At 38.1% G+C, this 14,095-nt stretch overlaps 3 protein-coding genes across 4 annotated transcripts; all 3 read right to left on the bottom strand.

The window, feature by feature from the left end:
• Positions 1 to 145: 145 nt before the first annotated feature.
• LOC137708077 (phosphoribosylformylglycinamidine cyclo-ligase, chloroplastic/mitochondrial) lies at positions 146 to 2,512 on the bottom strand. Its single transcript, XM_068447066.2, has 8 exons — positions 2,035 to 2,512; positions 1,823 to 1,917; positions 1,634 to 1,735; positions 1,479 to 1,538; positions 1,053 to 1,225; positions 851 to 953; positions 590 to 748; positions 146 to 465 (listed from the first exon to the last, which is right to left on the bottom strand). Exons 1-8 carry the CDS (start codon positions 2,378 to 2,380, stop codon positions 295 to 297), a joined length of 1,209 nt encoding a protein of 402 aa, XP_068303167.2. The 5' UTR covers positions 2,381 to 2,512; the 3' UTR covers positions 146 to 294.
• Positions 2,513 to 3,642: 1,130 nt separating this feature from the next.
• On the bottom strand, positions 3,643 to 5,910 carry LOC137717824 (phosphoribosylformylglycinamidine cyclo-ligase, chloroplastic/mitochondrial-like). The gene is made up of 7 exons (XM_068457349.2): positions 5,431 to 5,910; positions 5,237 to 5,325; positions 5,012 to 5,113; positions 4,866 to 4,931; positions 4,518 to 4,690; positions 4,210 to 4,315; positions 3,643 to 4,059 (listed from the first exon to the last, which is right to left on the bottom strand). The coding sequence occupies exons 1-7, from the start codon at positions 5,756 to 5,758 to the stop codon at positions 3,736 to 3,738; spliced, it is 1,188 nt and encodes a 395-aa protein (XP_068313450.2). The 5' UTR covers positions 5,759 to 5,910; the 3' UTR covers positions 3,643 to 3,735.
• Positions 5,911 to 8,346: 2,436 nt separating this feature from the next.
• Positions 8,347 to 11,939, bottom strand: LOC137739589 (uncharacterized). Of its 2 annotated transcripts, none has more exons than XM_068479222.2 (6): positions 11,436 to 11,939; positions 10,700 to 10,790; positions 10,457 to 10,617; positions 9,179 to 9,206; positions 8,909 to 9,017; positions 8,347 to 8,700 (listed from the first exon to the last, which is right to left on the bottom strand). In XM_068479222.2, the coding sequence occupies exons 1-6, from the start codon at positions 11,727 to 11,729 to the stop codon at positions 8,619 to 8,621; spliced, it is 765 nt and encodes a 254-aa protein (XP_068335323.1). In that variant the 5' UTR covers positions 11,730 to 11,939; the 3' UTR covers positions 8,347 to 8,618. The 2 variants fall into 2 exon arrangements, with proteins under 2 accessions (XP_068335323.1, XP_068335316.1); XM_068479215.2 differs by having other exon boundaries at positions 10,457 to 10,620; positions 11,436 to 11,919.
• Between the last annotated feature and the right edge of the window lie 2,156 nt (positions 11,940 to 14,095).

Genomic DNA, 14,095 nt, shown 5'->3' with positions numbered 1-14,095 from the left:
CTTTGGTACATTGAACAGAAGATTCAGAATCAAAATTGGATCATTTGCGGTGAAAGCGAATATAGTTTAAGCACGTATTAGAAACGGATTAGAAAACAGACTTGATAACTTAAACAGAGCCCTGCCATCCTTAATGAACTCAAGCTTTCATGACAACTCTGACAAATCCCATTTAACTTGTGAACGTCAAGACTCAAGATACATAAACTGCAAAATCCAAGCCGCACTTACATTACCTTGCATCTCACTTCGTCAAATAGGCTCAAAAGAGCATACATTACCTCGTATCTCATTTCAACTATAACTAACTCCTTCACCACGTACAACCTCACCAATGCGGTAAGCTTTATTAGCTCCATTTGCATCCTCAAGTATTCTATGGGCTGCCTTTCGACTCACAACAAGAACCATCCCAACACCCATGTTAAACGTTCGCAACATTTCAGCCTCTTCTATTCTTCCGGCCTAGGGTTAGAAATAAGGACAGTCAGAAAACTAGATTATGTAGTTTCAAGATGCCAGCTCAAAGCGATATATCTAACAAAAATTAGAATTCCGAAATTGGTTGCTGGATGTAATATATTTATACCTCTTGGATCCATTTGAAAACAGCTGGGACTTCCCAAGAACCATTATAGATGACAGCGCCTAGGCCTTTCGGAAATACTCGAGGTATATTGTCCGTGAAACCACCCCCTGTGATGTGGGCTATCCCCTTTACGCCCCCCTTACTGATTATGTCAAGAACCTGTTATTGGTGCATGGAAAAAAAGAGGAGAGCGTTTTCAGCAACTAGCAAAACACCAGACAAGCACAAATGCAAAAGAATTGGAAGCGGGTTAGCATTCACCTGCTTAACGTATATCACAGTTGGGGCCATTAAAGCTTCACCTAACGTAATATCTTCCCCATGCAGCTGATCCTTCAGAGAAAGACCACTGTGAGCCAGAACCCTGTAAAGATATACCAGAAAAATTCTTGAGGTTGATTGCTTCCGTTACATTTAGTATATGAAAACCACTACACACTAATGTTGTTTGAGCAGCACCAACCTTCTCACGAGAGAGAAACCATTAGAATGAACCCCACTGGAGGGTAAGCCAATGAGCACATCTCCAGCCACAATGTTTTTCCCATCAACCACTGCATCTTTTTTCACACTTCCAACAGCAAAACCACTGAGGTCATACTCACCATCTGCGTAAAAATCTGGCATCTCTGCAGTCTGAAAATATATGCAATTCAGTGAGCCCTCCCTTAGCCAAAATATGTATAACAAGTGTACCAAATATAAGCACAAACACCATATATATACTAATTAACCGCAAGAAGACATGCTCGGCATATGCAATTCAGGGATCCATACCTTGTCAAAGTATTAATAAAGCGAGCGTGAAAGTAAAATGCTATTCATTCAAATTAACTGCAAAAAAATGCTTGATATACATATTAACACAAGAATTGATTATTTAGCATACCTCTCCACCTAAAAGAACACAGTCAGATTGTTTGCAACCATCGACAATACCTTTTACAACCTAGAAAAAGGTAAAACAAACAAAAAACGTGAGTAAGCTTCAATTAGTGATATGTATTTACACAACCCAAGAAACTCAGGCACTGTGAGCTCTACCTTTTCAGCAAGATCAACATCGAGCCGGCTTGTAGCATAGTAATCAAGGAAAAATAACGGCTTAGCACCAGAAGTAACAATATCATTGACACTCATAGCAACCTGAGAATCGAAACTGATTTAGAGCAGCAGTTTTCAACGACACATTGTGTACCACATGACAATTCATTCGAACAAGATTAGCATTACCAAATCAATACCAATGGTGTCGTGAATTCCAGTATCGAAAGCAAGCTTAAGCTTCGTCCCGACGCCATCTGTGCCGGCAACAAGGTATTTATCATCTGCAATCACCACAAAACTTGATCAGCGCGAGTAATCAAAAGTTCAAACAAACAGTGCACAAAAATTTCATCACCCCAAGTACTAAAAAATTCAAACAGCTAGCATGATATTCGTACCGAAGGGGAAAAGACCCCCAAAACCTCCAATCCCAGGAGCCATTTTTTTAATTCGCTGAACAAGTTCCGCGCCGGCGTCAATATCCACACCGGCGCCCTTATACGTCAGACCGACATTCCCGCTACCACTTTCTCCGGACTCGTTTTTTGAAGCTGAAAGCACGTGGCTTTTCCGGGAAGTTTCGGCAGAGGAAGACATGGACAGGGGGGAGAAGGCAGCGGAGTGAGACCCGGGTGAGAGTCTGCAGAGTTGGGTTTGGGCGGGGTTGGCGTTGGAGAAGGAGGGTCTGGGCGAAGTGGGAAAGCAGCGAGAGAGCTGAGTGTTTGGTATCAAGGAGGAGACCATGGCAACTGAACAGATGAGTCACTGAATAGCTGAGTTTCTGCCGAGAGCGACGGAGCTCAAAAAGAGAGAGTGGCGGGAATAAAACGCGAGCTGAAGCTCCACCTAGGGTTGTTGCTGTTGTTTTGTTAATTCTCCCGTCAACGAAACAGCTTTTGACTTATGCCTTATTTACCTTTTTGCCCTTGTAAGTACATTGGATTTTTTTTTTGAAGAACTAGTACATTGGATTTTGGAACTGTATGGTCGTCACATATTTGTGTCTCCCTTACTTCTTTGTCTTGGGCTTCATTTAAAATTGACTTACGTGTTAAAAGTTGAATTTTTTTTTTATATACAATATTAGGATCTGTTTGGTACTTTACTTGAATACAACTTTTTAAATTCAAAAATAATTTTTAAGTTTTAGGCCTTAAAAACTTGTTTCGTAAGATTATTTTAAAAAACTGAACTCAAAAATATATTTTATTTTCTAAACCATAAAAAATGAGTTTTTAGAGTTTTTAAACTTAAATTCAATCTTTTCATTTCTCTCACTCCTCCCCTCTCACTCCAAATCTCTCTCTCTCTCTCTCTCCTCTTTTTTTTACATTTCTCGTCTCTCTTTCAATCTGCTGTCTTCATTCTCTCGGTTCTTTCTCTCAATCCTCTTCCTCTCTATCTCGTCCGATCCTCTCTCTTCTTTCTCTTTCCTTCAATCATATCTTACTTTCTTTCCTCCTCTCTCCTCTTTCTCCTTCTCCTGCGACCCTCTCTTTTTAGATCTCTTTATCTAGTTTAAGTCGTAAGATTTAAAAATTTTAAATCAAGTTTTTGAGTCTTAAAGAAAATTGTTTTCAAGAAATGTTCTGAAAAATGTAAAAATTTTCAAACAGGATACCAGACAAGTCCTTAATTTTTTAAAAATTGTGAAAGCGTACGTGTCGCTTAGTTACTTCTTCATCTTAGTCCGAGTGTAAGTGTGGCTTCCACATCAAATTATAAATAGATCTCTAGCTTGTCAAGACATCAATTTACCAAAAGATTAGACAATCAATCAATCAAACAAACAAACAAAAGACATGAATTGAAATGATTTCAAACCATCGATGCAATGTTTGTGACTAATTTTGAAAATTACTTGAAACCTAAAAAGTCTAAAACGTAGTTGGCCCTATTTTTAACAATCACCATCTCCTTCACCACTCTTCTACATCCCTAATTTTTCCTATGTATCTTCTACGCGTAAAACTAAACAGAAAGCACATTAAATATTACCATCAAAGAAACAGAAAGCGCGTTAACGTTGACTTTTTTTTTCTTTTATCAAAGTGACAATAAAAACTGGAACAAGAAAAGTTGTGGTTCCGTCAAATCAACTATACATAAGCCACCCCATCATGACTGCTTACAACCTCACCAATGCGGTAAACATTCCTATCCTCCTCAAGTATCCTCTGGGATGCCTCCGGACTCACAACAAGAACCATTTCAATTCCCAGGTTAAAAGTCCGTCTCATCTCAGCCTCTTCTACTCTTCCGGCCTTCTGGATCCATTTGAAAATACATGGGACTTCCCATGAGTCTTTATAAATGTCCGCTCCTAGGCCTTTCGGGAACACTCGACGTATATTTTCTGTGAAACCACCCCCTGTGATATGAGCTACTCCTTTCACACCTCCCTTGCTTATTAGGTCAAGGACCTGCATGTTTTGGTGCAAAGCAATAATAAGTTAACAAAGAGTTCAATGATGGGAGCACTTGCACGTTGATTTTCAGCAGCTAGTTATTTAGTTAAACACAAACATGTATCTGCATAGTATAATAATGGGTTTGATCGATGTCGACCCTACCTGCTTAACATATATCACAGTCGGGACCATCAAAGCTTCGCCAAATGTAATACCTTCTCCACCAGGCAGTTGGTCCTTGAGAGAAACCCCAGCATCAGCCAGAACCCTGTAACAATATGAATGCAACAGTAGTAAGGTAGGACTATTTTGTAATGAGTCAGCGAGTCAACCGACCGGCCAGCGAGACAAAATTTAATCGCATACTGCAAGCTACTTGCCATAGACTACAATAGTGTCGTAGCTAACAAAAACTGAAAGTTAATTTTTATTTTAATTTTTTTAAATTTGTAATAGGCTGAAGCACCAACCTTCTCACAAGAGAGAAACCATTGGAATGAACGCCGCTGGACGGCAGGCCAATGATGACATCTCCGGGAACAATGTTTTTCCCATCAATGATCGAATCCTTTTTCACAGCTCCAACAGCAGAGCCACCCAGGTCATACTCCCCGTGTTTGTAAAGGCCCGGCATCTCTGCAGTCTAAAAACGTCCGCAGTTATCAGCAAGACGTGTATACCTTATAAAAAAGTTTGTATAAATTAAGGATTGCAAACATTAAGATTTATTCTGCATGTTCGGAAAGATTTAATCTCCAGCTCACAGAGTCACAGGCAATTAATGACGCGATTCAAAAAGACTAGTTAGTTACGAATACCTCTCCGCCTGACAGTTTACAGCTGCAGCCGGATTGTTGGCAACCATCGCGAATACCTTGTATAACCTAAACGACAGTGCAGAAGAAGAAACTTGGAATAAGCGATAGTGCAGTTAGTGGGCATACACACTGTCTGTGAACTGTACCTTAACAGCGATGTCAACATCAAGGCGGCCTGTAGCAAAGTAATCCTGCAAAGATAATGGCTTCGCCCCACAAGTAACGATATCATTGACATTCATGGCAACCTGAGAGTCGAACGGACGAACAAAGGAACAAACAAACGAAGATATAATGATTATAGTCGAGGTATTGCAAAAGCAATTATCAATTGAAAACAATATGTATATTAGAAACAGGTGGTCGATTACCAAATCAATGCCAATGGTATCATGAATTCCAGTCTCAAATGCAAGCTTAAGTTTAGTTCCAACGCCATCTGTCCCGTGAACAAGGCATATATATATCATCTGTTCAACATCATCACCATACAATTAAAATTACAAACAGCATACGAATAAAAATCAAACATTAATTAATTAGTTAATTATATACATTGATTAATCATACTTACCGCCGAGTATCTCATCGTGGACAATGACCCCAAAGGATCCAATTTCAGGAGCCATGGCTTTAATTTTATCAACAAGCGCCGTTCCAGCATCTATATCTACACCAGCATCCTTGTACGTCAGGCCTCCTCCTCCGGCGGCCTCCTGCTCCGGAGAAAAGACGCGCCTGCTCTGCGAAATTTTACCAGCTGATGATGATGATGATGAAGACAGAGAGATAAACCCAACTGACGATGGCGGCAGTCTACGTAGATGGGCTCCAGAGTAAGAGGATCTTAGCCAAGATGCTTGGGAGGCGCTGATCATGCCGTTGGCAGCCATTGTAAATTTGTAAGAGGGAGGACGACGGTTGTCTGGGACGGAGGGAGCAGAGGTTGCACTCTCCTGATATCACACGAATGACAAACGCTAATAATACACTCCTAAAGTGACTAAATTGAGTTGGACTCGCTAGTCCCATCCGTAGGGGCGCCGACACGACACAAACTAACTTTTCGATTTTCGGGTGGGCTCGTCCGAATAAAAATGCGGCAAATCCAATTTCTTTTGTAATATTTTATGCACATTTGACAACAACCGTCCAAACAAATATAATTAAATAAATACTCAATTCTTTTTTGTCCCTTACCTTATGCTTTTATGACTGATACTTCTCTCATTAGGTTAAATAATAAAGAATATTACATTAGACGGTAGTTCTCACTTTACTACTTTCAAATATTATAAATTGGCACATTGATACCTATAGTTTTATTCGTCTCACTTTTATACTTAAAGTTACGATTTGTTCCTAAAATCATACTTTCGTTGGTTTAGTTATTAAGTCCTTCATTAAACAATGACATGGCAAGCCTTTGGCCCCACCAAAAATTTAAAATTAGTCAAAAATCAAAACCATTTTTTATTACTAAAGAAACATAAATATTGAAAAGTTAAAAAATAAAATACAACAAAAAAACATGCTCTCTATCACTCCCATCTCCACTCGTGTAACCTCCTACACATCGTTGACTATCAAGTTTAATCCTGGATTGATGATTGTTTACGCAAGGGTTAAACTTTAGTGAATGTGAACATTTCATTATTTACGATTAGTTACATTTATCATTTAAGATGAGGAATGAGTTGAAATTCGACCTTAGACCTAACTTGGTGAAAACGAAAAAAGGTGGACATCGTCTATGCAACCAAGTAAGCTTGAGCAGGGCGATCCTCCTTCTACACCCAAGTTTGAAGCTCCCTCTTAATCGTTTAGAATTTAGAGTGGGGGAATAATCCATCACAAGGGTTCAACAATGAAAATCTTGTGACCGATGAAATCACTTGTGCACATTAGACCATAACATTGCGCATTAAAAATGCAAATGAGAATTGTTACCAAATAAAAGAAGAAGAAGATGCAAACCTGAACAAAGATATACGAAGAGATCCGGACCTCTGGAGTTTGAAGCGTCGATCATCAAAAAAGTTGTCTGTTTCAAACAAATAATTGATGATCAATACTAATTTTAATACATAATCAGGCGTAACATACCAGCCCTCGCCCTAAACGCGTAATATGACAATGATCAAAGCAACCACATGGTGTAAATCGGATAAGTGTATGGTTACCTAGGTGATGATATAGTCTTAAAGAATAATGTTCATCATCCATGACACAAAACACTTCCAACCACATTCTGTCATCAACGGAATCTACTGCAACTTGTGCTTGGTAAAATTTAACCTCATCGGCATCAACTGCCTCCAACATCACTTCATAATAACGTTGATAATAATATCCCGGGGAACACCACAACTCTTTCCTCATGCGCCGGCAGGTTGCCTTCAACACTCTCGAAATCTGCAGTTGGGCATTCTAGAAGAGAATGCCAAACCATAAGATGTAAACATTTAAACCATTAGTTTGCAAAACCATTAATAAAGTCTCTAAATCTTAAGCTACAAAAATAATGGCCATTATATTCTTACAAGCGATATTCTAATCGAAGCTACACTAATGCCCTACGCATAACGGCGGTAAGTTTTAATACACGTATATGAGAATCAGATATTGATGATATGAGTTTATGCATACCTTAAGTAGGTTAGGAGGTCATGACCGGACTTCATAAACCATTGAATTCATAAACGGAGAATATCTGTTTAGTCAACTCCGCAATGGAGGCTATTGAGTTCATGACCGGACTTCTGAGGTATGCGTATTCCGATCCGCCTTACTCTAGCCCGGGTAAATCATGGTCCCACAAGTATCTTTGCTATAGAAGTTTCATAATGGGAATCGTTCAATTTCTTAATCTTCATTTGAAGATCATCCGTACAAAATATCATTCAAATAAGAGATTGTTAAGTCACCCAAATATATCAAATAAATCGACAGTGTATGTACCAAGTTACACGTTCATGATAAACAGCTGATTGAATTGATAGGCACGATATTCACAATAGGCTAGCCATAATAATTGATTCGAATTCCCTTTTGGCAGAGGTCGAACCTAAGATCTCTCACTTATAAGTGAAATGGAATACCATAGAACCGTAAAATTGGCTAAACTAATACATTTATATGACTAAACGATGTCCGATTCAAAATCTATGAGGCCGGGTGGCGTGACGCACACGGTTCTCCCCCGAACAAGCAATGTTTATGTTCAGTAGGTAGCTACATAACAATGAGATTGAAAATGAGAAAGCCCTTCCATTATGTTTCCACGATTCTTGTGTGTAAGATTGTTGGACAAAGACTTGTCCAAATTGCTTGAGTAAGAGAATTCCTTACCAATACCAAATGCCAACTCGTTTGGAGAAACGTACATTCGGTACGTTAGACGTTTTTGCTTAATTTCAAAATCCGAGATAGAACGCAACAGATCTTGAATTTTCCTATGCGAAAAGTTAGCCTAATGCGATTGAAAACATCATTGGTGACATTATGCACAAGTAAATAAATATCTAAAATGTCCGACACATGTTCAATGCTGTGTTACATAAATTTGAACTGCACTCTTCAATCGGAAGCAAATATTTACAGGATTAAAATCATCAAGGAATCACGCCATTCGGTATCATGAAAAGAATGCCAGTAATGTTACGCACTTTTTGAAACACGAAGCTGCGTTGGAAGTACACAAAGTACTAAATACAAGAAGCAAATCCTGCTTTTCCCGGCAGCAGAGACAAATTAGATAAACTTTGATATAACTTCACAAGATGTCCAGAAGGCTTTCGAGGCAACCCTTATGATCACAGGGTTTTGGTATATCCTGTAAATAACGAAAAGAGAGGGTCAAATAAGAGAATTCAAATTAAGATCGAGACAACGATTTCTGTATAAAGTTACACCAGTAAAAAGTTCGGTAAGTAAACAAATTGTTTGATTAGAGAGTAATCCACAACATGCTGCATGATGAAGGTGAGAAATTCCAAAACCATCAGATTAGGTGAGAATGGGTTGAAGTAAGAGTAACCTACCCAATGGCAGTTGCCCCCCACGATGCTACATTATAGATAACTTTACTTCCATCCCATGCCTTCCGAAGCTTTCCCTTCTTCGTTTTCACTGAGAATGTTTTGCTAAGGGCTATACCAGAAATAGGACATCTAAGATTCCATTTGTAAAATGCGGACACCAAATCTAATCAAATAAAGCACAAAATGCATATGGCACTACCCGATTTGAAGCGAGAGTTTTTTATTCCGCTTAAACTTAAGAAGTAATTTAAAAACAGATATTAGACTCACCTGCCTGAAGTTGATTAGGGGTCAATTCCTGCAAATCAAACAGCAACCAATTAAAAAGAGTGGATACCTCCAACCAATCCAATTTGGCATATGAAACATGCCCAATTGACAAAAAAGAGGCTACATATGCACAATTTAAAAATCTGCCTGAATACTGGTTTGACAATCATAGAACGAAGATATTGACATGTCAATTCGACAAGTTAAAAATTCTGACACTAGTGCTAAAGTCTAATGGTTCATTACTAATGAATTCAATGGTTTGACCTCCTAACCTACTTGCATTGATCCACACGGTCAATGATATGTGGAAATACTAGCAGCAATAAAAGATGGAAACTACAAATGCAGTGACAGCCAAATCTCTTAGGTATGTCATGTCATTAGGTCATACATCACACACCAACCTACTTTATAAAAGACTACTAGATGGACTAAAAAGAAAAGTTCCACAAACTGTCAATAAGCAAGCTATTCTGTATGGTACTCCTAAGAGAAAAAAACCATTCTTTTAAAGGATGATGATGGGCTCTAAAGCAAAAGCAAGAGATCCATATCCACCTCACAGAGATGAGAATTTTAAGATGAAAATGATAGGAGTAATCAGAAAGGATCAATTTAAAAGACTAGTTGGTATAAACAGATTGTGAGTGGAACCAATTAGGTGCAAATAACAAGAAGCTACGCCTATGGCTATGTATTAGCATCACATCCATGTAAAGCCAGAATAATGCTAAGATGTCTTATGTGTGTGATGAGAATAAAAATGTAAAAATCTACGTAGTGAAACATTGGGAGTGGCATCTAAGAGTAATAACTCATAAGACACAAGAAACCGGCTACAGCATAGATGCACCCTAACAAAAAGGAAGAATAGTGGAAGTAAATGTAAAAGATCAAAAAGCCAACCAAGACTAACATGGATCAAGTAATAAAAAAGTTAATAACATACTACATGCCCAAGTATCGGCCATACAGGTCAATGCCAAATACTAGACTAGGATGAAACTAGGACCAACAGTGGGACCAAAATTTTCAATTAGCATTATGCATGTTTAACCCTAGCATATCCACAAAGCAGGATACATAATCAATCCCTGTGTTTCTTTTCCTTCATTCTCTTTGTAAAAACTAAGATGGATATACTATTCCGCTAGACAGTCATATAGGTTGAATTTTCTCAGTATGTCAATCATAGTGTTTTTTTTGGGCAGTGTGTGAATCATAGTTGCGATAGTATAAAATCAAATGAAGTAGCTGAGCAGAGTTTGAAGATACCTTAGTCTGTTTAAGGGACAACAGGTATGCAGCCATAAAGCACGCAATACCCTCTACTATATCTTCTTGCCTAACAAGAACATAATCTTCTTCGCCAGAGTTGCTATCCTCATCTTCCCATAGATCATTCTTACTAACCAGATCCCAAGAATTACCTTCTTCTGCTGCCACACAATAACAGTTTAGCATGTACACCATATAGAGAACTCGATCTCTAAAATGCAACTATCTTTGGATGCATACCAGGTATATTTTGGGAAGCTGATGCTTGTGCACTTTCTAGCTTTTGGAGGAAGTCGGGGCATTCAACTCTCGATTTAAGAAGGTCGCATAACTGCATCAAGATGCAAAATGTGTCTACTTCAGAATATGTAAAGTTTGCATAATAAAGAGTAACCGTCCCCCTTATTGGGAAAAAAAAAAATCAATAGCAAAAGCAAAATTAGTGATACAAGGTTTCAGAATGGACTAGACAACTTTTGCGGACCACACCAATTTCTTCAGTGAAGATATCATAACACACAAAAAGATTGGATCAAGGACTCAGACGTCCGCTGCATCATGCCAGATTATGTATCGTTTGGCACATTTATTGTTTACAGAACTAATCAAAGCAATTAAGTCGTTCATGAAAAGCTACATCCTTTGACCTTATAAGAAATAACTGTCCACACCGACACTGTTATCAAACTTGACAATCGCCAGTAACCATAGTAATCAAGTCCGAAGCTTGCAATTAACTCAAAATTAACTACAGATTGTACCAGAAGCAGCTCGATTGCCAATTTTATTCAATATTTATGCCAATTTTCAAAATCAACTGAATCTCAATTTCAAACTCCAAACTAATTTGTTAAATTTCAAGCTATATATATACAATTTATCCCCAAAACCCCAAATTTCAACCCAAATCAATTCCCAAAACCTCTCAATTCCCACACAAAATCCTAAATTCATCAAAATCATCAACAATCCATACCTCATCGGCCTCGCAATCAGCCCGTGAACTAGTCGATCCCCGGCCCTGTCGGCGCTCGTCGTCAACGGCCGAACCACGAGAACTGTTATCGTCATCGTCTTCTTCGCCATCATCTCCACCATCCTCCTCGTCAGCACCCCCAGTTGTACCGAGCGACTCGAGCGCTCTCTGGCACTGCTCGAGCACCGCCTGCAGAGTCTTCCTCTTCACGCGGAGCTGATCCTTCTGCGAATCCACTCTCCTCAATTTCGCGTCGGCCGAGGGTTTCGAGCCGGAGACGACCTCGACCTCCATGGCTGCGAGCTTCGTAATAATTAAGATCCTGCGGCAGTTCTTCGATCGCTGACGAGGTCGGAAGGAAGAAGATATGGGAGTTTGGATCCGAAGATATTGTCGGGGTCGGCAGTTGCTGTTGCAAATTGCAATGCCACAACATGCGATTGATTAAAAGATTAAGGGGTTTTGTATTTTGTTTTCTTCTGGTGTTTTTCTGTCTTTTAAAATAGTTTATTATATATATATATATATATTTTTTATTTTTATTTTTTTTGTGGGATATGGTTTTCGAAGAGGAAGGGGGATACAATTTTGTATTACATATATATACCAATACGCGACGTACTTTAATAATAAAAAAATAATTTACATGAATTTTTATTCTCTCTAATATCAGAAAATCAGAAAAGTACTTTGGTAGAAACAAAGCAGATCCTCTCCTAATGCGAACATTTCGAATTTTACAAACCAAATAATATCAGCTGCTCGCTTAAAATAGTACGGCTGAGATCAGTCTTCTTCTTTAACTTTCTCATCTCTCTTTCTCCTCAACATCCTTACCTTCTTTTCGACAAAGCAGTACCGAATAAATAGAAAGAAAGAAAAAAAAAATGGGAGGGGTTGAAGGTCGGGGAAATATGCAGTGGGAATTGGGTCGGGGAAAGTGAGTGATGGTAGGAGAATTGGATCCTCTCCGATCTCCAAACTGGGATCCTAGGAATCAATTAATACAAACTGTTCGTCAAAAATTGTTCAACCACAATTTTTTTTTGTTTTTTATATCTTCAACAGTAAGACAACCTCATTTTACATGAAAAATATAAAAAAGAAAAAACTGGCCACACGATTTTTTATAAACGTTTGTTATTAATTGATCCGCGGGATCTCTAGAAAGAATCTAATTCCAATGGTAGGGAGGTCCACAGGATCCGAATGGTTCAAATATGGAGAGGATATGTTCCTCTAGTGGTGTATATGTAAATTTTTAAATTTACGTATATTTTTATTTTATTATTATAATGTATTTAAGTTACCGTAACAATATATCCGTAAATTCATGACATGTAGAATCATTCATGAGGAGGAGGACTAATGCTAAAGGCTGCGTTTGGTTCCGTGGAAGGGAATACATCCCACTCACACGAAATGACGGAATGGTTCATTTGTTTTATCAAATAATATTTATTTTCCGGAGGTTTATGTTTGTCAAGTTAGATGTCCTTGATGAGGTGAGCTGGAATATCGTTGGTGATTAAAATATTGTAAAGTTGTATTTGGACACCTAATCAAATGTTTAGCAAATCTTGCTCAACCACAAGCTGATGGTGTAGACTGAAGTTATATAAGTTTAAATAAAATTTCCTCATATGCATTGCAGGTGCCTGACAAGAAGGCTTCATCAAATACTTTCACATTTGCCCGAAGACCTTATGCGACCATTTCTCTAGTTCTACATGCTCAAGGAACAGTGTTGCAGTCAATATTATTATAAGAATGTGATTGTGTGAACTAGATGTAGGAGTCCTATAGGATTTAGAAGATTTTTTTCTTGTATGATTTGTATTATCTGGAGGGCAAGAAAAGTTCATCATGATTAGTATAAATAAAAGCAAGACCAAAGGGAAATCAATCAAGTTAAACAATTGAACCCATTCTCTCATCTCTCTATATAAAATCTCGAATGTAGGGTCCTCATTTAATATATAAAATCTCGAATTAAACTCACATCAGTGTGATAATAATGCAACACAAATCAGAAATACGGTATCTAATTCTTATATATAAATATCACACTCATTTTAACAAGTGTAAAAGACCTAAAAGGCAAAAATGCAACTTAGATTAGTGCACTGAATTAAATTCTCCATTTCCCCATAAAAGTACAATTTAAAAAGACGAAATGTTTCCTCGGGCCACTGCATTCTGAACGTTTTTGGGTTCATCATAATGGAGGAACTTTACTTGAGGCAATGGAATGGACTTGCATGGTTTATACCAAACCAAATCCCCTTCGGACCAAAGAAATTGAGTCTAAGAATTAAATAATTCGGACCATTAAAATTTGATCAAACAGTTACAATTATTATCACTTTAGAGGGTCTCCTGTTTGTAGTTGTTAAATCAAATTTCAATGACTTTGATCATTTGATGAGTAGGCTCAGTTCTCTTGAGTTCGGAGGGGATCCAGTTCCGTTTACACCTAATCCCAATAAATTTTGGTAGTTTTTTCGGTAACAACAATTTTGGTAGTTCATTTCTTACTTCCCCTGTAAGAGGAGAAATTTTTAGGTGTACCCTCACTCATTAGAATTTGATTTTATTTATTTATTGAAAAATAAGTGAGGGATAAGTGAGGATTTATGAGTGAGGGTACACCAAAATTT

This window comes from Pyrus communis, chromosome 15, assembly GCF_041283825.1.
Source record: "Pyrus communis isolate YQ-2024b chromosome 15, ASM4128382v1, whole genome shotgun sequence".
In the NCBI taxonomy this organism is placed as follows: Eukaryota; Viridiplantae; Streptophyta; class Magnoliopsida; order Rosales; family Rosaceae; genus Pyrus; species Pyrus communis.
This window is presented reverse-complemented; position numbering and strand designations above follow the sequence as displayed.